Source organism: Nycticebus coucang, chromosome 19 (assembly GCF_027406575.1).
Source record: "Nycticebus coucang isolate mNycCou1 chromosome 19, mNycCou1.pri, whole genome shotgun sequence".
In the NCBI taxonomy this organism is placed as follows: domain Eukaryota; kingdom Metazoa; phylum Chordata; class Mammalia; order Primates; family Lorisidae; genus Nycticebus; species Nycticebus coucang.
The window spans coordinates 44568386-44594373 of record NC_069798.1 but is presented as its reverse complement, the minus strand read 5'-3'; the positions used below and the strand labels follow the sequence as shown (position 1 = coordinate 44594373).

General features: G+C 49.1%; 1 protein-coding gene across 8 annotated transcripts in view; it reads right to left on the bottom strand.

Annotated features, from left to right (window-relative positions):
* The window catches only part of CTIF (cap binding complex dependent translation initiation factor), a 313526-nt gene that overhangs the window by 140221 nt on the left and 147317 nt on the right, over positions 1-25988 (bottom strand). For all 8 annotated transcript variants that reach the window (XM_053571551.1, XM_053571550.1, XM_053571555.1 and 5 more), the window contains one exon: positions 12070-12146. In XM_053571551.1, the coding sequence (XP_053427526.1) occupies positions 12070-12146 (77 nt within the window). The remainder of the gene's footprint in view (positions 1-12069; positions 12147-25988) is intronic.

Genomic DNA, 25988 nt, shown 5'->3' with positions numbered 1-25988 from the left:
AGGCAGAGATGGTCTCCTCAATCTCTCCAGAGCGAGGATGCTCAGATGACGCATGCTGGGGCTTGGCCAGGCAAGTGTGCAGAGACTCCCCTGCTGTCCTAGGAGGGGATGTGGGACAGGAATTGGGACAGTCTTTGTGGGCTCTGCCCCACTCCTGACTGAGCACCCCCAACCCTCTGCAATATCAAGGAAAAGTCAAAATCCTGCCCCGGCACCCACCCAGCCTCTGCACCAGGGCTGTAGCTCACAGCTCAAAGGCACCAGGTTTCCTGTTCAGGGTGACCAGGCCAAGCCATCTGCTCCCTGACATGCAGAGCCAACCTGGAACACGTGTTTGCTGGCCACACAGGCCACCAGACCAAACATGCACACAGCCCCGTATCATATTTTCTTCTTTCTAAAAACATTTCCCATCTTTGTTTCAAGTCCACACAGGTCTTTTCCTGAGTTCAGTATCAGCCCTGGTGAGCAATTCGCCTGAAACTGGATCCTTTGTCCACCAAATCCTCCCCTTGAAGCTGAAAGACAGAGTTCAAAGTCAATTCAAGGGCAGTCGTATTCCTACAAGAGGGGTGTCAGTACAGATTATGCTGCAGGGGTGACTCAGGGTACAGGGGCTTACCCTCCCAGACACAAATGAATGAGTGTCATCCATGCAGAAACCCCCAGCCACTGCACCTGCTCCAGGTGAGCCGGTGTGCTCATGTGTGGTAGGGAAAGCTTTATTACTGTGCCAGGCCTGACCGTCACCCAGCAACTGCGTGGAATGTCAGGGAAAAGGATCAAGGGAGGATGATTAGGGACTTGAATGGTAATGAGTGGGGGGAGTGGGAAGGAGTGGGAAGGACTGGGGCAGAACCTGCAAAGTAAGAAGAAGCCAGCAAGAGCAAGAGTCAGGTGCGAGGGGGGTGGCACAGGGGTTTTTGCCAGGGCAGGGCAGGAGTGAGCCAGGCCTGTTCATGGAGCCGCAAGAGGACTGGGGTCTGGAGAACACAGTGAGTGAGGACAATGTGGGGAGAACAGGTGGGGACAGGGCTGAGGGCAGGTGGCTCAGGCTGGGGTCTACAGGGAGCACGGAGGTTGGAGGGGCGCTGGGAGGGGTTTCTGAAGGCCTCTTTGAAAGGTCCCAGCTAACCAGTGATTCCTCAGGGCACTTTTGGTGAGTCTGGGTGTCCACCTACAAGGTGGTCCTGCAGAGCCTGCCATTGATCAGGGCCTGCCTGCTGCTGCTGCTCAGGCTATTTGCGCCTCTGTCTCTACAGGCTGAGCGGGAAAGCATGGGCAGCTCCATCCAGCCCTCAATCAGAGGGACACTGAGATTCCTGCAGGTGCTCAGACTGCTGAGATGTGGCACAAGCTGCCACTTCAGAGACGACTACGCTGGGCACCCAGAGGACACCTTCATCTTCATTTCCCCCATGAGTGCCAAGTACAGTACCACCTCTGGGACCCAAGGGCTCAGCCTCTTGAGAGTCATTTTATTTCTGTTTGCTGTTGTCTTTCCTAACTGAGCCCCTGCATCACTTCTGGAAACCAGGGCCTCCCAAAATACTCCAAACCATAATAGAGGCCACCTTGGCTTCCCCAAACACATGCATTGGAATAAATGGCTAAAATTAAATTACTGGGAAGACTCAGAAATAACTCTCAGAGCTCAGGGTAAACGCGGACCCAGGCAGGAAGGCTCTTGTATTTTTAACAACTGTTTCCCCATCACTGCTGGGGAGCCTTAGGGAGTCAAAGGCACCTCCATACCCTGGACTTATCCTCCTGGGACTGGGGGATCCAACAGCTGGAGGGAGCTCCCCTAGCCACACTGCTCTCGTCTGAAATGTCCACCACTATGGAACTCTCACCACCCTTCTTCTGGCTGCTCACTAAGTGGGATCCCCGTGTGATCTGCCTCAGGGACTTCCTAAATATGTCTACTCATGAATCATCCCAAGGGCAGCACTGATCTAGTGACAGGAACAGAAGGCAGGAAGGTGGGCAGCCCTGTCTAGGGGTCCCATCTGAAACCTCACCCTTTCATTCATTTGAATTATGCAGCCACCCTCAGTCCATGGGAATAGTAGCTCCCCTCCCCCAAGGAGGACCACACACTCCCGTGCATGAGAGTCGGTTGGGTGAGTAGTCAGGTGGCCCATGGAGAGGGCAGTGAAGGGCACGGCAGGGGGAAGCTGAGTACACAGAGGAGCAACAGAGGGAAGGTTCCCAGCAGAGAGTTGGTTGGGAGTGCAGGTACTGAAGCCAGACCATTTGGGGTTCTTCACTTCTCTGGGCAAGTTACTTTCCTCATCCGTGAAATGGAAATAAAAATAGCATCTCCTTCCTAGGGCTGTTAGGAAGACTGTATGAACTAATATTTGTAAAAGGTTCAAACCATGACCTGGGCACAGTGAGTACGCTGGGAGTGCTGGTGAAATCACTAAGTGACTTCCAGGCTGGGCTGAGGTTGGCCTGGGCTAGCTGTGGGCCCAGCATCATGACCCTCCGAACCCACGGCACACACAACCCACTACCCCCATGAGCATAGCGGGATGCGTGCCCCTAGGAGTGAGGCGGTCCCGGGCAGCATCTGATCTCAAGGGGGCAGAGGACCGGGAGTGTGCAGACCTGGACCAGAGCTGAGGGAGAAAAGATGTGCATAGAAGCAGCAGACACAACCCGCTTTTCTGGAACTTTCTGGACAGGGCACCTGGGCTGGACTGGAGATACGCAGGACACTGCTTATTTGCATGGAAAGCCCCACCAGCTGCTGGAGGATCTCTCGTTTTGTCTTGTCCACCCCATGGTTAAGGAAAGGAATATTCCTGGAAAGTACTCTTTTTTGTTTTTGGCCTTGCATTCATTTTAGAGTTGGACTTAGAACCCCATTTTATAGCTGAGAAAACTACAGGCCCCCCAGTGTAAGGGAATGGCCCTGGACCATGCCACAAGGATAAAACCTAGACTGCATGACTCCTGGTCTGGTGTCCTTTCCTTCTCTGCACACTGCCAGGGTGGAGGGTCCCAGGAGAGAAGGTTGGAAAGGAGAGGGGACACACGGTCTGTGAGGACTGACTCAGAGCCAGGCACAGGATCATGTGTCATCTAATGGCATTCCTGCAGGCTGCACGTTGGGGCCTTTGGGCAGGGTAAGAAGAATGGCTTGTCCAGGGTCCTTATTTTCCCCAGGTCCCCTGGCTGCTGAGAGATGAGCTGTTCTGGAAGCCATGTGAGCCTGGTCCAGGGCCTGGGCTGCCCACCATCTACACTGCCCCCAGGTAGGGCGATGCCCACTTGGTGCCACAGGCCAGGTCACTTGGGGATCCAGCGAGGGACAAAGGTTGGGAGTTAGTGTTTGTGAGATCTCTGAGGAGGAACTCTCTGCCCTGGGGTGTCAGTTGCCATCCCATCAGGCACAGACCCTATGGGAGGACATTTGTCTCCCTCAGGCCCATTCCCTAGTTGGCAGCCCTCCTGCCCTCCAGGCTGCAGGGTGTGTGCCTGCTGCCTCCTCTTTGGTCACTCTGCTTGCCCTGGGTATCCTTTCTTTGCTATTTGGAGTTAAGGCAGGGATTTTCAGCCAGTGTGGCATGGCACACTGGTGTGCCATTAGGGAATCTTAGATGTGCTGTGAACAATTTTTAAAGATCATTAATTATTTTCAAAAGCAGTTCAAAGCACAGTAAGTATATTCCTTTTATTTTCTCACTCCCTTTTTTTGATCAACATAATTTAAGTGTGCCGTGGAGGTTTAACTATAGGTTCAAGGGTGCTGTGAGATTAAAAAGGTTTAAAACTAGTGGCTTAAGGGGTCTGAGTGAATTCTAACAGCTGGGAAAAAGGATGAGGGTGACCTAGAAAGAACAATGCTCAGCTTTCCAATAGTGGGTATAGAACTGGGGGATGCTCACTGCCTTGTGGGCAGAGCTGGCACCCAGAGGCTCTGTCAAAATGCACTGCAGGTCACCTCTTGTGCCCATGTGGCCCTCACATAGACGTGGGTCCTGCTGAGCGAGGGCCTTGTAGCCCGTAAAATATGATACGTGATAGTGAGAGGAAGTCCTGAGCCTGGAGATCCAGGGAAGGTACATGACTCCCAGGCAAGCCCTGGGCCAGCCTGGATGAGGACCGCTCCGCAGTTGGCTCTGCCCTGGAGCACGGGCTGAGGCAGCTGCCCTGTACACAGCTGGACTGTCACAATTTGTACAAAGCCTGGGGTCTTCCCTAGGCCCATCAGGGGCTTCTATCAGAGATGGCCCTGGACATCTGGCTTGAAGAAATGAGCTGCTCTTCTTTCCAAGAGAGAGGCTGCTTGGGGGTGTGCATGAGGGAGGAGGAGAAGAATCCTAAAAATAATTCCTATCTGACTCATTTTGCTTAGAATCTGACAGGGCTGCCTGCCAGGTGGGGGTTTGCCTGTCCCATTTTCTTATCTATCTTTAGCAGGGACTTAATGAGGGCAATTTCCTTGCTGGGATAGAAAGACAAACCGTGGGCAATGTGAGCATGGATCTGTCTCGCGGTCCCCGGGTTCCTGATGACAGGGTGGCAGTGACAGTCACTGCAGAGCTGAGCCATCTGTAAGGGCTTCAGCAATGGTGTCATCCCAGGATGGTGCAAATGACGCAGAGGCCTGCTCAGGGAAACCAGGCAGGAGAATCATCAGAGGAAGTGTCCCGCCTGACCCCCATCTTCCAGCTTTGCTGCCACTACCAGGGGAACAAGATCAATCATTCAGGTCTAGAATCTCATGGTTCACAATATATTCCTTTACCATCATCTCTCTGCCCTGTTTTAAAGGGCAAGTACAGTTGATTCTCATTATTTACTGTAGTTCTATAATGTCACCACAAATGCTGAAGTAGGGAACACTGATTTCTAGGGGAAATACAGGGTTGGTTTCCTGCCAGCCTCTGGTCACCAATGGATCAATACATAACCTTGTTGTATATGTGTTTCTCTGCGAAGACACCGTATTTAATATACACTGTTGATTTGTTAACATTGAATGCACAGTGGGCAGCACCATAACTCATGCCTGAATGAAGCTCATCTAACAGAAGGTACATCACAGCCTCCTTGATCTTGGGAACAGCACAAAGCACTTCAGCACTATTCTTAGGGGCCATTTTAAATAGCAAACTCACCCAAAAAAGCACAAAAATGTGAAAAACATAGCACCAAGTATACCATGAAGAGGATCCTTATTTACAATATGAAGAGCTAAAACAAGAAGGCCAAGTGTCACCCTGCCTGACCTTAGCTGGGATCCTATAGGTTGAGCGACTCACACAAAGTATTGACTTTGGTGTTCCACAGTAAGTTTTAGCAAGTAGGCGAATTTACAAATACGAAATCCACGAGTAATGAGGATCGACTGTACTTCCAAAAGGGCTAACTTAACAACTTGTGTGAATGAGCTGACGGGTCGATGCAGGACTCTCCCAATCAATTCCTACTGGGCAAGATCTGGGGGACTTAGTCATCTTTGTAGGATGAAGGACCCCATGACTGGTGGAGTGATGTGAGATGCTAAAGAGAGCAGCAAGCTCTGGACAGCAGAGAAGTCTGTGACTTAAAGGAGAAGGGTTTCAGGACGCATTGGGTATCCCCTAGAGCCCCTGCCATAAACCCAGATGTGCAAAAGAGGGGTAAGGTGCATCCCAGAATGGTTATGACCAGGGATGACAATTGAAGCCTGGGGTAGTCAGAGCAGAGTCAAGGAGTGGGGCTAAAAAATATCAATGACAACTCTAAAATTATATTTTTGTATTTAGAACAAGAAGGCAGAGCAAAGCATGAGGCCACTTGATGGGGTAGATGATGCAGAATTAAGAGGTGGCCAAAAGAAAGCAGTCCTGTCCAACTTCAAGTTTGCCTTCCACGAGAGAACAAGAGCTGACCCAGAAAAGGCAGACTCCACTGGAGCATCTGTAGGATGCCAAGGGCCTAGGAGAAGATCACAGGAGAGCAACAGGTGCTCTGAGTTCTCACCTTCTTGCCTGAGAGATGGGGCAATATTGGTCAGGACAAGAGAGATGGTTACATGAGGTCATAAGTAGCCCCTGACCATGTCTGAGGAATCCTGGAGAACAGGATGGGAGGGTTAATTTTATGTGTGACTGGGCTAAGGGATGCAGAGATAACTGGTAAAACATTTTGGGGTGTGTTTGTGAGGATGTTTTGTATCAGTAAACTTATTAAAGATTGCTCTCAACAATGTGGGTTGGCCCCACCCATGTCGAGGGCCTGAATAGTATGAGATAAGCTCTTTTTCTCTTCTTGAGCTGGGACATTCACCTTACCCTGCCCTTGAACATCTCATACTGCAATACGCTGTATGTTTACTGTCATATTGGCTCTCAGCTTTGGACTTGGAATGAATGATACCACTGGTTTTCCTGGTTCTGTCGCTTGCAGTGGAGGAAGGGACTTCTTGGTCTCTCATGAGCCAATCCTGCAGTCAGTCTTTCTCCCTTTCTCTTTCTCTCTCTCTCCCCTCAATATATCCTATTAGTTCTGTTTTTCTGGAAAACCCTGAATAATACAACAAAAGTACTAGAGACTGAAACTATAATCCATATATAATCCAATTTTCAAAAATCAGAAAAATATAGACATCATCTCATCTAAAGAGATTCTAAACAGACAGTTTAGATCACTAATAGCTAGCACACGTTCCCACAGACCAACTACCACCAGACCATTTCTATGTCCTTTTGTGAAAGAGTTACTGGCCTGACACATGGGGAAACGTGCAAACATCAAGTCTGAAGGTATATTTCACTTGCTACATCACTTCATCCTGGGATCTGCCCTATTCATTGAAAAAAAATTTTTTTTAATTGAGATATAATTCACATTCCATAAAATTATTTTCTTTAAAGTACATAATTACTTTATATATAAAGTGATTTTTAGTCTATTTGCAACATTGCACAGCTATCACCACTAATTCCAAATGTCTTGTTCATTTTTGTCAGTAACTTAGGTGATGTCACAGAGAGCTTGCAAACTCAAATCTGAGGGCTGACACTTAGGTTTGGGTACATGTTGGCAGAGGAACAAGATTCTTGACTAGTTTCACAATTAGAGGATGCCAAGCCATAGTCACAGTCAATTGTAGGACAGAGACAACAAGGGCTGCTGTAGGCAGTGACCACCCCGCAGTGTCCAGCGTGCGGCCCAGCTATGCAGGAGACAACCTCTCCCCGCCTCTCGCCCTGCAATCTGATACTAGCTGGGATGGCCAAGGTATTGCTTCCTTCTTCCTTTCAGTCTCCTTTGCATGTGGAGTAAATTAACCACTCTGAGACCTCACTTAATGAAACAAATTAGTTTGCAGAAGGTGCTCCTTTCTGCCCAGCCACATAGGCACGGTGCGATGACCACTAATGCCTCCATTAGCCACCTCCTCCCGAGGTGGAGAGGCTGGGCTCGGAGCCTGCAGGCTCTGGCTTTTCCTTTCTATTTAGTTTGGGTGGGGGTCATGGCTGTGGAGAGCTCTAGCCTTCTGGTTCTGTCTCTGAAGTCATGTGGGGAGACCCCTGGGTGGTAGGGAGTCTCTGGTGCCAAGGCCTGCTTAGCTGTGATGTCCATGCTCCTCTTGTCCCGACACCCTCCCACCTCCCTTTCAGATCCTCCTAGAGTCTCACTGGTAGTTCAATCCCCACCTCCTCCAGGAAGCATTCCAGAACTATCTCCCAAGATGGCTCCTTTCTCTGAATTTCCTCCATATTAACATGGGGATGCCCGACCATAGTGCACATGGTTCTCATGGATTTTCAAGCCAGAGTGCCACTGTCTAAGAGCCACACCCTGCACGCTAGGTGTTCTCTGTGGCACAAAATGCAGCACTGGGCACAGTTTAATTAGCCTGGCACGAGAGGTGAATGCTGCTTCACTGCAGTGTTTTCCATGACACACTGCCCACATCCCCCTGGTGAAACAAAGTACTGCCTCCCAGCTGCAGAAGTACTGTGCTAACGGCCCTCAGTCCTCCCGGAAAACCACTGGCTGACAAGCACTGCCCAGCCCAGGGTCACACCCTCCCCTTGATGACCAATGGCCATGAAGGCATAAAGGGCTGCCCCTTCTCTCCATCTCGGGATAGCTCTACAAGGTCCCCCAAACTTCAGAACCCTGTAGGGCCAGACCTCCCCAGTCCTGCGTCCTCTCCTCCCTTCCATGGATATGCATCCCGTGGGCATTCCTTAAAAAGCCCCTGCCCACTTTATCTTCATCCCAAAGTCTGTGTCCTTGGGAACACTGACCACAGCTATCATTCATTGCCTCAGCGTGTTCATCGCTTAAAATGGAGCCAGGGTGGGGTGGGGGGAGGAGTAGAGAACCGTCCCCCAGGGTGAGGGACCTCAGTCAGGGCAAATGCGGGCAGTGGACCAGGGTCTCAGCCCTCTAGAGACTTTGCTCTACTGCCCTGCATGCTGGGAGGGAGACAAAACTCAACAGACCCCCTTCCATGCAACAGATCTCCAAAGTGTGTGAGGAGAGGGCATCTAAAGGCATGTTGCTCTTTGGGGGACAAATGGAATACTCACTCAGTACATTTACATCATAAAATGGACAATGTCGTCTGAAATTGGCAAATGCCTTTTACTAGCTTCCAAAAATAAACAAAGAGGTTGCCAGTTGTTCAAATTTCAAGAACATTCTTATGGAGAAAACCTTTGAACTGTCCATGAGCTTAATTTTTTCTGCAAAGTGGAAAAACACATCCACAACCTACTTGAAGCAGCCTGGGGAATGTAGGAGCAGTGTCTGCAGATGGCGGCACTAGAGGGGCCCTCCTTCCCCACCCAGGCTCAGGGAGGGCCTGGCAGTGGGTGCAGAGTTTTTAGTTGATCCAGGAGAAGGAAGAAATGACAGATCCTGGGCCCTCCCCTTGGAGGGAATGCAGGGCGAGGCTTTTCTGGGTCCACAGCAAACCTAACATGTTGTGTGCTCATGGGACAAACCCAGCCCTCACCGTGGACGTCTGCACTCCACACTCACTTCAAAAGTTTTCCGAGCACCTTGGTCCCTCTCAACTGTAGGTGGCATTCAGACTGTTTCTAGGTGCTTTACAAAAATGAGCTCATTTAATTAAGTCTCCAATTAGTGGATTCATTTTACAGCAGAGAAAATAGAGCTTTCAAGCTATGAAGTAATTTGCCCCCATCACAGAGTTTATGAGAAGAGGAGGCGGGATTCCCATCTAGCCCCTAATGCCAGGACATGTGCCTTGACTGCTACATTACTTAGCTTGCTTATAGCCTGAGACTTTAAGGCTATTTTATAGAAAATAAAAGATATAGGACACACAACCTCCCAAAAGTCCAGCTGGAACTGGGGTAGGATGCAGACTTCCAGAAGACTAGGATTCTGGGTCCCAGTTTGCAAAGCCCTGGTCCAGGCCGTGGGGAGTCACACAATCCCACTACAGCTACATGTCCAGAGTCTGTGGCTATCAGGAACCAACTCCAGTCACTTGTCAGGTGACAGAAGGCCAGAGGTTACTGTAGGCATTTGAGGAGAACCACAGAGACAGCATAGGGTCACAACTGGCTGCTTCCCTTCACATGACAGGGGAGACGAGAGGCATAACACAGATTCTGGCTGTGCCCTTTGGTCACCAAACCTTCAGCCACCTCCCCCTTTGCCTCCTGGTGTGCCCAGAGAATGCAAGCGCCTCTCAGTGTGGTTTAAACTCAGAATATTAGGAAGGTTAATCTGCCATACAACAGTGTCAACAACCGAGGTCAAATAGGAAGGTCTGGCACCTACCAAGGCTACTACTATCAGTCATCAGCTGGGAGGGTCCGGGGTCAACCTGACAATACTATGTAGCTGCTCTTTGAATGTCAGAGTCACAATCTCTCAAGAAGGACATGGATGAGAAGCTCCTACTTTTAGCCACTGAGGTCCTTAACCCATACCGCTGCCCGCCCCTTTCCCGGAGTCCCTGTTGGATGGGACTCCAGGACACTCAGGGCTGTGCGAGAGTGATAGATCAGACCAGAGAGAGGGTAGGGTGCCCTGACCAGCCTGTGCTCTATGCTTGGTTACTGTCGGCTGCCCTTAGTTGCAGAGTCTGGGCCCGGCTGGTCAAGATGCTCACTCCTCGAGTCTACCTTTGGTATAGGTGAAAGCCCTGCTCTTCCACTGAGGCCAGTTGCTGTAGTCTGGTCCCTGCGGATGTGGGAGTAGCTGCCCTCATCTCTCCATATAAATCTTGCATACATCTCAGCCTCCTCACAGGACATACTTTCTACACTTTCAATCATCCTTATGGCCTTTTGTTGGACTGTGGCCTGGTCTGCGTCCTTCGTGGGATGTGCTGACCTAACCCAGGCATTTGCTGGTGTGAGTGTGGCCAGCAGAAGCTTGGCTTCACAGTCATTGTATGCTACTCCTCTCCCTACATTCCCGGGCGGGCTGCTGCTCTCCGGAGGCCGGCCGCTGGCCAGGGGACTCTAGCTGAGTAAAACAAGCTGGCCCAGAAATGGACATGTGGGCTGGCGCGGACACAGGGTGAGTTCTCATCGAGCACCTTGGAGACTTCCACACCTCTGAGACACATGCTCTGGGTCTTCCCTCCCGTCAGGGACCACAGGGCTATGTAGTAGGGAGGGGCCAGGATGCCTCTGCACTGCCGGACAGCTCCCCAGATCCCCATGGACCCCACTTCTCTTTGCAGGGTGCTTCCTACTTCTTCCCTCTGCCAGGAACCCCCAAACCAGAAGTTAGCCTCTGCAATGCTGCATGGTGAATAGACAGCACACCCAATGCAACAGCCAGACTCCATCAAGGCAGGGCTAGGGCGTGGTTGATGCTCCAGGCTCCATTCCCCTTTTCATGACTGGTGGTTCTGATTTCTCAGCCAGGGCTGCCTTCCTCCTAGCTAGTTGTACATTCACTATCTTCTCTGACTGGTTCTGGACCCACTAAATCCACCAATGGGTGACAAGGCATTCTGGGTGCCCAATCCCATACCAATGCTAGCAGCCTGCATGCAGAGGGAAGGGTCCAGACACGGGTCAGTCCCAGTGCCCACCCAGCATGAAAGCAGATGTCACCAAGGCTCTGAGCAAGGGATTCCCCTAGCTGTGTCTTGGCCCTCGGAGAACATCCTCTGTTCACTAACAGTAAAGCCATAAGCTATTACCTTTATCTAAGAATAAATTCCCTACAGAGGAATGCCTCATTTTAATTCCTCAGGCATAAGCCCTTTTGTTCTTTCTTTTTTTCTATTTCTATCCAGAAATAATTTATGCACGTTCAAGCAAAAAAAAAAAAAAAAAACATACACTCTAACTCCTCCTTTTGCACAAATGGCCACATGCAACAAACATGGTTATTTCTGCACCTGGAGTTTTTCACTGAAAATACACCTTGAAGATTTTCCTTGTAAGAGCACCTTTTTGGAAATAAATGAACATATTCCCAGGATGCCCAATTGCAGTGTTCATTCTATCGAGGGCTACTTCACTGCACCTTTCCTGGCTGTCACCCAGGACTCTGAGCCTGGCTCTACCTTAGTTTAGATGGGATCCCTCCAGGCATTTGGGAGCAGCAACATGGGCCACTGCTGGTCTGTGTGTCACCTAGGACAACACAGACAGCACTCACTGACGCCAACTCCAGGGACAATGACAGGAGGCGGAAGGAAAGACACCCTTTAACTTGTGAGCTCTGGGAGCCTCCTGGAGGCCATGTCTCAAAACACACAGCCGGCCAGGTCCTGTTCCTGAGGACTGCCACTGCTGCTCCAAGGTCAGTGGAAAGAACATTCCTCCTCCTAAGCTGCAGAGCCTGGACACTGCCCTCCCTGCCAGCCAGGAAGAGCCAGCAGTGACAGTGGGCTGTCATCTGGACTCCTGAAGGGATTCAATCCTGGGAACAAGAGAAGTGGAGCTGCCTCGCCCACGTAGGAGTCCCCAGTCAGTAACTGATCCCATTAGGGTGCCAACCTCATCTCACAGGCATCAGCTGGTGACTGAGAAACACAAAACACAGGCCAGAACCGAGGTAGCAACACAGCCAACATAAGAGAAGAAAATCCAAAGACAGAGCCTCTCCTACCTCCGGTCATTTCTCCTTCTCCGGAACAGCTTCTTGGTGTGCGCAATCTCCACTTCATGGGGCATCGGGTGGTAGCCCTGCGTTGTGAGGGAGGAAAGAGGAGCATTAGTTACTTCTGAGAGCGAGCACAGCACCTCTGGGATCTCATGGACTACAGTAGCATCTAAAACAGAGAGAAGCCCAGAGTTTGGAGAGGTTAGACTCTGACCACCACACCCAGACTGAAAAATGCAAGAGTTAATGAATTTCCCATTAGGTGGATGATGCTGGAATTGCAGAATCAAAGAATGGTGGGGACAAAGGGAACCTTGAAATTCATCATATCCAAGCCCTCGAATTCCAGATGAAGACACTCTGGTCCAGAGATGTGAATGAGCCAGTCGAAGGTCTTGCTCTGGCAAGCTCCAGCCAGTACTGCTCCCACTGGCGCCCCAGACAAGTTGCTTCTTTCCTAACAAAATGGGAATGTTAAGACTCTTTTCTCTGTGCTATTTAGAGGACCAGGGGGTAAACTCTGTGAACTCTAAGCCCTGTGCAGAGGAAATGGCCCTCGTAATCTTAGTCTAGGCTCCCCCATATGAATTTTATCAAGATCCTCTTTTCCTATTCTGCCTAGGAAAAATGTGCAAAGCTGAGTGCCATAACTCAGTGGTTAGAGCACTGGCTTTGCAAACCAAGGGCTGTGAGTTTGAATCTCACCTGGGCCTGATTAAAAAAAAAAAGGAAGAAAATGTGCAAACAAATAGCTAAATACCTTTTTCAACTTTAAAGAAGGGACTGGGTGAGGGGGAGGGAAGTTGGGACTGGGGAAAATTCCAAGGATGGTCTTTTGTGTAGTGTCATCATGACAACTCCAGGGTGTCCGAAAAGTTACCACACATATGGAAACTGGGAAATTGTAGCCAAACATACCTCTGTTTACAAAATAGTCATTACAAAATTTTACAAAATATTTTCTATGTGTTGGCCACTTGTTTCTACATACACATGAAGTCTTCTCTGCCACTCACGGTGAACATATTCCAAGCAATAATTTTTCCTACGTATGAAGACTTTTGGAACACCTGGTATATGTAGTTATACATTTATATCAAGGTTGGAGAGAGACCCTTTGTATAAACATGAGTGGATCCTGTAAATGCCAGGCCCCAGGCAGAATTATTTGCAGAAGCTGGGCTGATGGCCAACTCTGTTCTTACCACCCACAACCAATACAAAAGTGTGTTCTGATGGGGACACGGTAGACAGCAGTACTGTTCCACAAAGGGCAGCCCAGGTGGAGCAGTGGGTACCTAGGCCTGGGAATCTTGAGTATGGGACACTTGGTACAGGCCTGATGCAGAGTCTGCAATCTGAATGTAGCCCTCCATGCTCCCTGAAGGGACCTGGGCATGCACAGGATGAGAGGGGAGCCATAGAGCCCAGTCTGAAGAGTAGAATCCATTTGGCCCAGACCCCTGCATTACATACAAGGAGACCAAGGCCCAGAGAGGTCATATGGTGAATTATCTCTAATATTCCTGGTTCTGGGGGCTGACAGCCCTGACCCCCTGCAGTGGGCACATGCAGCCCTCTGGAGTAAAGCTCCTAATGGAGGGTCCCACTATTTTGCCTTCACAAGGCTCAGTCCCCAACTATGAGGAGGGTTAGAGTAGACTGGCTATACTAGAACTGGCTAGGTTGGGGGAGCTTCCCAAAAAGATAGTGGGAAAGACACAGGAACTTGGCATTCTGTCTACTTGGCCGGATGCCTGCTGGGCTAGGGAGGGAATGATACATTTCAAATATATTTTAATAACAATCCTTCCCTCCTGCCCCTGTCTCTCTTGCTGCCAATGATCTAGCCAAAAAGCATGAATGAATTCCGGGCTCCAGGCAGCCACAATGGGCCTCTGGGGCCTCTGGGCCTTAGGATGTTCTTTGTCTGATGGTTTTCTCAAAGGATATTATTTGTTTTCTTTAATACAAAACACAAACAAGGAAAAACACCAGGTCTTCCTCTCTCGTTTCCCTTCTCCCACCCTGCCTGTGCTCTGGGCCGGCCCCTTTCCCTCCCTCCCTGCCTCTCCAGGTCACTCAGGAACACACTGGGTGCGCCCCAAGTAGACAATGGAAAGGAAGCCGAGGCTCTCTTGAGATGGCAGCCTGGGTTGGGGTTTTGCCTAGAGACTGGGCAGAGGGAGCTGCCCCCAGACCCTGGCATGACACAGGCCCAGGAGGTGCCGGTCTCAACAGTGCCAGCCTCAGAGTCCTGTGTTCTGACCCATATCCAGGCTACCTCCCTCAGCTCTGGGCAATGGTAATGAGAGATGTCCTCTGGGCACGGCCTCAGCATGGGATCCTGACTCTTCCCCAGGACTCATGTGGCCCAATGGGGCACACAGGACGTGCAGGGCTTCTCATGAAGCCACTGCTATGCCCCCTGTGTTCACCATCCATCCCAGAACAACATACACACACACACAGAGGATGCCAAAAAAAAATATGCATTTTAAGAAAGGAAATTTTAATAATTATAATAATATATAATGATAAGAAAAGATGAAAACAAGTCATGTTGAACACCTCTTGTAATTGCAGAAGTCAAACGTGACTTGAGTATTACAAGTTTAATACAGTTTTTCTCTTTCTTAAAATGCATACACATTTTTTGGTACCCTTCTGCATGTTTATATATGGAGAGAGAGAGAGAGAGAATGTGTAAGTACTGTCACAGGGGTTAGAAGCCTGAGCTCTGGAGCTAGATAGTGAAGTTCGGATCTTGATGGCTGTGTGACTTTGAGTAGATGATCTAACTTCTATGTGTCTCAGTTTCCATATCTGTAAAATGGAAGTAATATCATCAGCCTCCTAGAACATATGTGAGGGTTAAATGAGTTTGTAAACAAGTAAAGAACAAAAAATAATGCCTGGCACACAGGAAACCTTAGTAAATATCTCCAGCATCCTTGCCATTGTCGTCATCTTCCCCACGATCCTGACACTCTGCTCAGGGCTGAGTGTGCCAGGACCAACAAGGCAGCTCAGACACCTGTCCTCATGGAGCCTTCAGTCTTGGTGGACAGTCCAGCAGGAGGTGGTTTTCAGGAAGGGAGGGGATGGGAAGCCCAGGGCAGGGAAGTAGAAGGGAACTAGTACAGCTGGTGCTCCATGCTGGCGTGCCAGGGGAGAGTGGAGAAGCTCTGCTTTGTATTCCCTTTGCCCGGAGCCTGGTAGACTCTAGTAGGTGGCCAGAAGTCATCTAAACAAAGTCTTGTACCCTCTGAGGGGCTCTCTCTGTAGGAAGGATCTGGGCAAGGGCTACAGAGAACCGGCCCCACCCATAAGGCCACCTGAGACTCCAGCCACAATGTGGCATCTTGATGCATAAATGAATGAACATTGCTACCTTCTTTGGGACACCTCACATATTACTTTCAGCACCAGGAACTTCTCCCTGCATAAAATGGGGGTGCACTGTGTTTATGCAAGCTTTACTTGGAGGACTCTTTTCCATCAGCCACCTTGTTCCTCAAACTCAAGGAAGTGGTTGGTAGCAGGAGACACACACCACTCAAGATGCTTCCCACGCTCCCCCTCAAAACAAGGGCAACTGGGTGTTAATGGGGGGGGGGCATTTGTGAGGCCGACAAAAGGAGAAGGAAGAAGAAAGGCTGAGCCCCACACCTGCCACCAGACGTACAGCTGGCCCAAGTGAGCAGAGTTTCTGTAAAGGTCATCAATGAGAGGTAAGATAGTATGAGAATGGTCACAGAATCATTGTTCTTAAGAGCCCCCAAAATGGGACAACCCAATGCCTATCAACTGATGACCAATGAACTGTGATAGATCCATACAATGGAATATTGTTTGGACACAGAAGGAAGTTAGTTCTGATCCATGCTAAAACACAGATGAGGCTCAAAACACAGTGCTCAGGGAAGAAGCTAGTCACAAGGACCACTTATTGTATGAATTCATTTTTATGAAGTGCCCATTAGCAATCTGTGGAGATAGAAAGTAGATTAGTGGTTGCCAGGGATTGGGAAAGGGAGAATGAAGAGTGACTGCCAGTGGATACCAGGTTTAGGGGGGGTGATGAGAATATTCTAGAAGTAGAGAGTAGTGATGTTTGCACAATGTTTGCGAATATATTATACTAAGAACCACTGAGTTGCATATTATAAAAGGGTGAATTTGTGGTATATAAATTTTGTGTCAATTAAAAAGGTAAAAATATTGGGGGGCAGTATATTCCAGTCAGAGGGGACAGCATGTATTTAGAATAAGGAAAAAAAGGGGACAGAAAGGTGGGAGAGGAGGAGAAAGAGGAAGAGAAGGAGGGGAAGGGAAGAGGAGAGAGGGAGAGAGGAGGAGAAGGAGGGGAAGGGAAGAGGAGAGAGGAGGAGGAGGGGAAGGGAAGAGGAGAGAGGAGGAGGAGGGGAAGGGAAGAGGAGAGAGGAGGAGGAGGAGGGGAAGGGAAGAGGAGAGAGGAGGAGGAGGGGAAGGGAAGAGGAGAGAGGAGGAGGAGGAGGGGAAGGGAAGAGGAGAGAGGAGGAGGAGGGGAAGGGAAGAGGAGAGAGGAGGAGGAGGAGGGGAAGGGAAGAGGAGAGAGGAGGAGGAGGGGAAGGGAAGAGGAGAGAGGAGGAGGAGGAGGGGAAGGGAAGAGGAGAGAGGAGGAGGAGGGGAAGGGAAGAGGAGAGAGGAGGAGGAGGAGGGGAAGGGAAGAGGAGAGAGGAGGAGGAGGGGAAGGGAAGAGGAGGGAGGGAGAGAGGAGGAGAAGGAGGAGGAGGAGGGGACTGTCCATCACAGTGAAAAGTGCACAGTGGTCCCCCTCATTTAATCTTGAGGAAACAGCTGCCCTAAACTTTACCCACAAGACAGGGCTAGGAAGGGAGGCATGTCCTACACAAGGGGCACCCAATGACAGGAATGACTTAGTGATGCTCCTGGTGGCCTGGCCAGAGGCTTTAGACCGCAGATCCCTCCTTGTTTTTTAAGATAGGCTATATCCTTTGATGGAGAACAGCTCATTTATCCTTTACAAGCACATAGTGTGGCTTTTGTTTTAATTGTGTGCCCAACACATTCTTCCGCTCTGTGCTTTATCCGATCTCCCTGTGGTGGTCAGCCCAGGTATAGAAAGAAGCCTTGGAGCTCTCACCTTGTTTTGTACATCTGGGCAGTCGGAGCCCTGCGTGCCTGTGTCACACCACCCTGGATGACCTCTGAGCCCTGCCTGCTCCCTTGACCTCTCTGTGTGAGCACTATTCTTCCCGAGCTCTGAGACCTGGCTGTAGTCCCCTCTCTGTCTCATGTCTGACCACTTGCAATAACTAAACAGGCCCAGGAGACAAGCAGATTATATAAACCAAGCCACTCCAGGGAGGGAGGGAAGATAATACTCCTTCCACATGGAGGGTACATGTGAGCGTGCACACACACACACACACACATTTACACTCTTTGTCCTGGAGGTCAGTGCTGGTGTGAGATGCAACACTGAGGGGCAGCGTGCTATTGGTCTGGTTGCAAAAACACGTTATGTAAAATTGGCCCCTCCCAAGGCAGGCTGTGTTGCTACCTCACAAGCTGGTGCAGAGGGTATTTCTGCAGGATTAAGGCAGGGCCCGCAGAGCTCGGGCCCAGAACATCAACCCTAGACATTTAATAATCCCAGGCTAGGGGTGCTAGGGCCTTGTCCTGGGATGACAACTAAATCTTGGGTCTGGGGGGGGAGAGGGAGGGAGGGCACAGCAAACACACAGCAGAGAGCATGCATGGCTCATGGCTCTGAGACCAGCTGACGCCGTGATAACGGTGACATGTTTCCCCGAGGCCACCGGCTCCCCCTCCCTTACATATGCATCTAGCCATCCCATAAAATCGCTTTAGGTACTGTGAGAAAAGTACTGAAAAACAAATAGGAGAGATGCTTGCTGTTATACTGCACACACACTAGTGACAGGAGAGACGCAACAAATAAACAAGTATACGACGTGATAAACGATGATGTTTTGTTATGGAACAAAAGGAGGCGGGGCAAGAGGATGAGAGAGGTGGAGGTGGGAAGAGTTGTGCCCCCACAAAGAGAAGGGGAAGACTCAGTGAGGTAACACTTGACATTCACCCACCCTCGGTTCTCCCCCGCTCAACAAGTCCCACGTGCTGTTCATCAGACAGGGACCACCACGAGAATAGGACCCAGGGCCAGCCAGGCCCAGGGGTGCTCGGGGAACACAAGCAAGCAAGCTGAGGCATGCCATGTGCCAGAGCAAAAGTTGAAGAGGTACCTCTGGCAGCCTGGAGGAAGGACCAAGGACCAAGGACCTCTGGGAGCAAGGTCAGAGAAGGTTTTGCCCAGGGGTGATACCTGAGCTTAGCCCTAAAGCATTTGCCAGGGGCCCAAGAGAGAAGAAGGTACCCTACAACCTCAACCTGTAGGCCAGTGATGCCAGAGTCACAGGACCAGTGTAGGGACGTGTGCTTAGCACCTGGGTGGAGGTGGAGGCTCCGTGCTCCCAGGGCCGGTGCTGGTGCTCCTGATTACAGTGTCTGGTTGGTCCCATCTGCAGGGCACACTTCACCCCCTGTGCTAGGTAGAACTGTGTCCCCCACAAGATCTGTTGGAGTCCTAACTCTGGGGTAGCTACGAATATATTTGGAAATAGGGTCTTTCCGATATAATCAATTTAGAATGAAGTCATTTGGGATTAGGATGGGCCTTAAATTCAATGACTGGTGTCCTTGCCAGAAGGACATTTATACACAGAGAAACAGGAGACACAGAGGGGAGAGGTGGTGCAGTGCTTGCATGTGCGCTCTCCCAAGTGCCTGTGGCCTCTGAGGCCGAGGTAGTCTCCGTTTGCTGTGTCTGGGGTACAGAGTGCGCTCACAGGATGCAGTGGGCCCCTCTAAGTGTCTGTTGAATCTTCTCTTCTGAAGTCAGTTGCTTCTGTTCCTAGAATGATCTTTGAACCTCCCCAAGTACAGAAAGCAAATTTGCCTGCCCATCAAAGACTGTCGAATTCCCTAAGGGCCGGAGCACAAAGTCTTGCTTTTTCTTTCCCCTAGCTGCTTGTTTTATGGAGCTCTTGAGCATCTCATTTCTGTCATGGACATCCCATCTGTAAGGTGCCAGGCTTCAGGCCATATGTGTCTCCTTTTGCCCAGGTGATTTTTCTGGGCGCTACAGAACAGAAACCGCTGTTTCCTATGGCCACTTGTACCTCTCATATTTCTTGGGCCTTTCCTACCTCTGAAAGCAGCTTGAAGGCATTGCCCTTTTCAGTCCACAAGTGCTTCTAGGACCCTGGGTAGATGTCCAGTAGCCGGGGAGTGGAAAGCATCTGTCTGGCCTGGTTTCATTCTCTTGTGACTGTCCTATGCCTGTGGGCAGCACAGACAGTACCCTGAGCCCACCACGACCTGCTTTTGGACTCATTACCGGGACAAGGCCTCTTGGTATCATGTGGCCTTTGACACAGACAGAGTCATAATTATCCCTCAGCACACCCCCCTCCCCCCCACTGCCACACACACAGAAACACAGACTGCCCTCACTGTACTGGCCGGTTGCAAAATTAAAGATTGACGATTATAGTTGAAAAAGCAGAGAGGTGCTTTGCTGTTTCCCTTCTATTTTATATCATACAATATAGAAACAATCTTCTGACATTATTCTGTTGCTTCTTAGTCCCTGTCCTTTACATCAATGTCTTCACCTGTTTTTTTCTGTGTATTCAGAAATTAACACGTCAATGCCATTTGTATTTGACATTGCCCTGTGGATTCTTCCTAACACAGTTACCAGTGGGGGAAGGCAGCGGAGGGGGTCATGTGTGCTTTCCATGAATATAATGAGATCAGCCATAGAAACATCTACCATGTTGAATCATTTAACACTTTTTAGTTGCAAGTAACAGAAACCCAACTCAAAATATTTTAAAGATAAAGGATCATTTATTGGCTCATGAAATCAAAGAAAGATTTAAAAGTCGTGTCAAAGGAGGTAGAAAGGGCAAATATTTTCAACCTCATTTTACACAAGAGAGAAGAAAGGACAGCTCAGGATACTGAGAAGACTGCTTGGGGTTATGTGCACTTAGCGACAGCCAGAACCCAGGCCCCTGAAAGGGTGTGGGTAGTCTATTAGTCACAACTTTTTGGGCTGTTACAGTAAGACACTTAACTGGAAGGGAAAAGGGGAAGAAGGCCTGAGAGCTCCCCAGAAGGTGGCATACGTCAGTGACAGCCTCTAGAGCAGGCGTCCTCAAACTGCGGCCCATGGGCCACATGAAGCAGTGTGAATTGTATTTGTTCCCGTTTTGTTTTTTACTTCAAAATAAGATGTGTGCATAGGAATTTGTTCATAGTTTTTTTTTTTTAACTATAGTCCGGCCCTCCAACAGTCTGAGGGACAGTGAATTGGCCCCCTGTTTAAAAAGTTTGAGGATGCCTGCTCTAGAGCAACACTAGTGGACAGGTACTGACCTCCTGAATATAGGATGTGTGCCATGGGATACAGGATCATGCTCTCACTACCCACGAGACTGCCATGTGCCTAGTAACCCCTGTCCAGAGTTCCTCAGTTAAGCTCCTCTTCTAGAAAACACTCACTGTGGAGCTAGCATCCAGTTTAGTATATAGAGCAGAGCTATTCAGAATAGGTGGAGTTTTAGGGTTCTATGGTTTTATACGGGACTACAGTTAAGGGTCTCTGAGGGATAATTATGACTCTGTCTGTGTCAAAGGCCACATGAGCCCTTTTAGAAAGGGTCTCTGCTGATTAAAAATAATAAATAATATGTATTTTTAAAGTTAGAAAACCACAAATTTAAATAAGAGTGAGCCTGCCCACCCCCTAGCCTTTCTTTCTCAAATAGATCTGCTTCTCTGAGTAGCTGTGCAGCCCAGAGATTCCAGGAATTTGAGAAACATTACCCATTTATTTCTGTTTGGACGTGACCTACACATCCTGCCCACATGGAGGGAGACCTTGGTAGGATGACTTCTTGGAAAAAACATGAGAAACATGACCCCCAGCAGGAGAAACCCTCTGCTATTAAGACAAGCTCATTGTCAGCAGAGCTGTACTTGGGATTTTTATGGCTCTTTAAGTTGCCAAGTGCTGTGGTCCTTGTGTACTGTTTGGCCCTGGGGATGCCTCCCCAAGTTGGGGTCAGAGGTGGTGGGAGTCTGCAAAGTCCTGAGCTAGCAGGGCCTGGGATCTGTTGGGCTTTCACATAGCTTGTGCCTCCTGACTTTGCCAAGCAGGCAGACCTAGCACCTGGTTGGTTCTTTAGTGTCCCAAGTCTGCACGAAGCCCCCCACGCCTGGGCATCTGGCATGGTCTGGAGAGAAGGGAGCTATTAGTTTCTGTGTATTTAATAAGCATTCTTGGGAGTGACGGGAGCGTGGGGGGTCAATCAGCAAATTGGTGAAGAAGAGGCGAGGGACTGTGGTTTCCTAGAGACCAGGGCCAAAAGTCAGGATCCAGGCACCGTGGGAGCAGACGATGCGTCAGGTGGAATAGAACAGGGTTGGGACCGCAGGTTCTACCTGGTCAGGAGCCTAATGTAGGGTCCTCCCTGCTTGAGACCTCTCAAGGTATCCTTGGCCTGGGCTGGGACCCTAGCCTCCTTTCCAACCACAGCCTTGCATGGCTGTACTGCTTCCTAACAAAGGCATTTGTTTATTTTACTTTTGATTTTGTTTTTTTTTCCTAACAAAGGCATTTAGTGTTACTGTTCCAGGTCTTCTGCCGTCTGGGAGGATCCTGAACACAACAGGAGGAAGACTCTTGTCTGTGTATAATGCTTTCTTCTTTTCCAAAGAGCTAGTGGGTGGGGGAGAGAAAGATAACAGACCTACGAGATAGTTAGGTTTGGATGATTTCTGTCAGACCCAGGTCCATGGCCAGGGGTCAGGAGTCAGAGGTCAAAAATCACAAGACTGTCAGAAGATCTTCCTTGAAGGTTAAGTGGGCATCGGGTCCCACAAAGATGTGTCCCCATAGGATAGGGCTCTGGGGACACATCTAAACCTCACTGAGGCAGACTGGAAGGGAAGTGGACACAGCAGCACTCAGGGGACCCCGCCTCCCTAGCTGAGGAATGAAGGGTAGGGTGGGCTGGACGGCCGGGAGCCCCACCCTCTGGTGAGAGGGGGAGGGGCGAACAGAGAGGACAGCTGATGGGGCCTTGGGCAGGGTGGCCAAGAGAAAAAAAATGCAATACTTTGTGCTCTGGCCTCTTAGGGGAACTGGCAATCTTTGACAGGCAGGCAAATTTGCAAACGGCTTTTTATACTTGGGGAGGTTCAAAGATCATTCTAGGAACAGAAGCAACTGACTTCAGAAGAGAAGAGATGATTCAACAGACACTGGAGGGGCCCACTGCATCCTGTGAGTGCACTCTGCACCCCAGACACAGAAAACGGAGACTCTGCCTCTGCCTCAGAGGCCAGAGTCTCTGGGGAGAACTCACACACACACACACACACACACACGCGCGTGTGCACATGCACACACGCACACGCGCGCGCACACACACACGCACACAAGATTTTACTTCTACAGACTTCTACAAGGAACCTCAGAGAAGGGATGCCCACGGCTACTCTTGCAAGTGATCAGAAGGCTCTGAGATTAGCAGAAGTAAACGAGACACGGCCTTGGAAGTTACCAGGCCAAGTGTGTCAGTGGCACTGCACTGCTCCTCCTGAGTGTAACCCAGTGCGGCTCATCACCCGAACTAGCAGAGTCAGGGTTGTGAAGGGCAAGGCATCTCTGGGCCACAGGGAGCAGCCCCTGCCCAGGCACCCCGCTGGCCATGCTGAGATTAAGGTGTACCCCATTGTGGAGGGGAAGTGCCTCCAGGGCCTCATGTGAATGGATGGGGTAATCACTCTCCCACTCCCTGCCCTGCTGGGTCAGAGCTGGCTGGTCAGGGGCCATGATAAAGGAGCACCCAAGAGCAGCAGGACCCATGTCCCAGTGTCACACACTCAGGACACACAGCAATGCAGACCTGGGCTGCCCAAGGCCGGAGGCATTAAGAGGCCCAAGAAATGGGACAGGATGTTTCTATTAACATCATCACTGCCCCTTACTGTGGGAACTTGGGTAGAAGCTTACCTTCTTTTTGCTTCTGTTTCCCCCATTAGAAAGTGGCAATAATGAAGAGGTATACCTATGTCAGAGGGTTCTTATGAAGATAAAATGAGATTATGGACATATAAGGCACGCGATTCTCAGCCAAAGAACAGCCGCCTGCATCTGGGTGTCCTCTGACCTGAGTCTTATCAAGTGCTTCCATTCATGGCCTGCATGAGCTTGCTAGCAAACAGCAGCCCAAACTCTCAAAAACATTTTCCTAGAATGTGGCCACACCTGGGTCAACCAACTAACTCGTCAAGAATACTTTCAGGGGACCAACAGCTACCCTTGCAAGTGAACTCAAGGCTCTCAAGTTAGCAGAAGTAAACAAGACATGGCTGTGTCGCCCCAGCCCCTCATCTCAACACAGGACTCTCAGCAAAGTGGGATGTCAAAGAGAAGGAGGCTGTGAGGAGATGCAAGGAGAAAGGGACGGGCCTGTCCTCCAGAGGGACGAGCCACCCTGTGAACCACTCAAACCTGACAAGCCAAGGCCATGGCAGCATACTTGGGAGTGAGCTGCTCCCTCCCAACAAGGAACGGTGAGTGAGACGCTCAGTCAGACCAGCCGGCCTGCAGTTTCTGGGTCCTAGGCAGCTTGAGGGCATCTTAGAAGCTGAGCCACAACACGGACAAGAAGAGCAGGGAGAAGGCAGCTTTGCTTCTCTGGCTTGACCGAGAACCCACTGGAGCAAGCTCAGCATTCGTGCTAGAGAGACAAGATAGCCAAAACATGATCCTTCCTCCAAGGAGCCCAAATGTGCTTTCATTCATTAAGGCAGGCAACTTGTGCTAATGCTTACAAGGTGCCAGGGGCTATACTAGTGGCTGGAGACACAACAGTGAGTTGGGCACAGACAAGGGTAATACCCGACTAAGGGGGAGATGATAGTCTATAGGATGCAACTAAAAAGACAAAGATCATTTAAACAGATGAGTGTGCTGAAATCCAGAAGAAATGAAGGCCATAATGCTTTAGATTAGAGCAGTGATTTTTTTTGAAGATCATTAATTAGGCTGGGAGTGGTGGCTCATACCTGTAATCCTAGCACTTTAGGAGGCCTAGGAGGATGGATCATCTGAGCTCAGGAGATCAAGACCAGCCTGAGCAAAAAAAAAAAAAAAAAACCCAAACCAACCAAACAAACAAAAAAAGAGACCCCCTCTTTACTTAAAAAATAGAAAAAAGAAAAACTAGCCGGGCGTTGTGGTGGGCACCTGCAGTCCCAGATACTTGGGAGGTTGAGATAAGAAGAATGCTTGAGCCCAAGATTTTAAGGTTGCTATGAGCTAAGATGCTGCGGCACACTACTCAGGGTGACAGAGACTCTATTCCCCCCCCCCCAAAAAAAAAGCCAGGCACAGTGGCTCACACCTATAATCCTAACACTTAGGAAGCTGAGGCAAGTGGATTGTGCCTGAGCTCACAAGTTCAAAAGCAGCCTGAGAAAGACCCCATCTCTAAAAACTAGTGGGTGTTGTAGTGGGTGCCTGTAGTCCCAGCTACTTGGGAGGCTGAGGCAAGAGAATCGCTTAAGCCCAAGAGTTTGAGGTTGCTGAGAGCTGTGACGCCATGGTACTCTACCAAGGGCAACAAAGTGAGACTCTGTTTCAAAAAAAAAAAAAATCATTAATTAAATGACTTTTAAAAGAAGTTCAAAGCACAGTAAGTATATTCTTTTTTTACTCATTTTTCTGATCAACATAATTTAAGTATGCCACAGAAGTCTAACTATAGGTTCAAGTATGCCATCAGATAAGAAAGGTTGAAAAACACTGAAGTAGAGGATCATAAAGTACCTAAGAAAGTGACATTTAAGTCAAACCAGAATGAACAGATTGACCAGGTCAAGAAAGATTCAAACAAGGGTACATGTGAAATTTGCTAAGTGTAAAATATAAATGTCTTAACACAATAACTAAGAAAGTGCCGTGAAGGCTATGTTAACCAGTTTGATGAAAACATTTCAAATTGTATATAAAACCAGTACATTGTACCCCATGATTGCATTAATGTACACCGCTATGATTTAATAAAAAACAAAAACAAAAAAAAAAAGAAAGATTCAAGGCTGAGACCAAAAGGTTATTCCTACTCTGTTTATTCTTCAATATGCAAAGCATAGAATTTCTTTCATTTAAATAGGTAGTAGGCCTAGATTAGTAGTTCCCATCATCTCAAATTTCATAAACCTATAGAACTCTAGAATAGAGAATTGTTACCTTTTAACTCCAACTAAGGACATCTCATCTACCATCACCATTTCATAAAGTATATCACCATTTCATAAAGGACATAACTTTCTAACAAGATATACATGGGTAAACTTAGACTGAAAAACTCACTATCCCATCACACAGAATGTCCTCTACAATGGAGTCGCAATCGAGCCCTTCTCTAACGTACTCAGATTCACCTCCATGTACTTGGAAAGAAATGATATTTAACTCTTAATGGGGCTTATCTACTCTTTATAACAGAGTATACTTTACATGACCTCTGTACCATGGGTTATCAGACACAACTCTACTGTAAGTCAAGGAGCACCTTGTGATTTGCGAAGGGGTTATGGTTTTTATTGAATGTGTGTTGCTTTTGCCTGAAAAATCCGACATCAAGTCATCGCAAGTTGGGGACCATCTGCTGGGTTGCCAGGACCCAATACATTTTTGACTTATGATAGGGTTTGTGGGGAACAGCCCCATTATAGGTTGTGGGGCATCTGTCTAACATCACATAGAGTAGGTACTCGAAACCAAGAATTCTGAACTTCATGGGCAA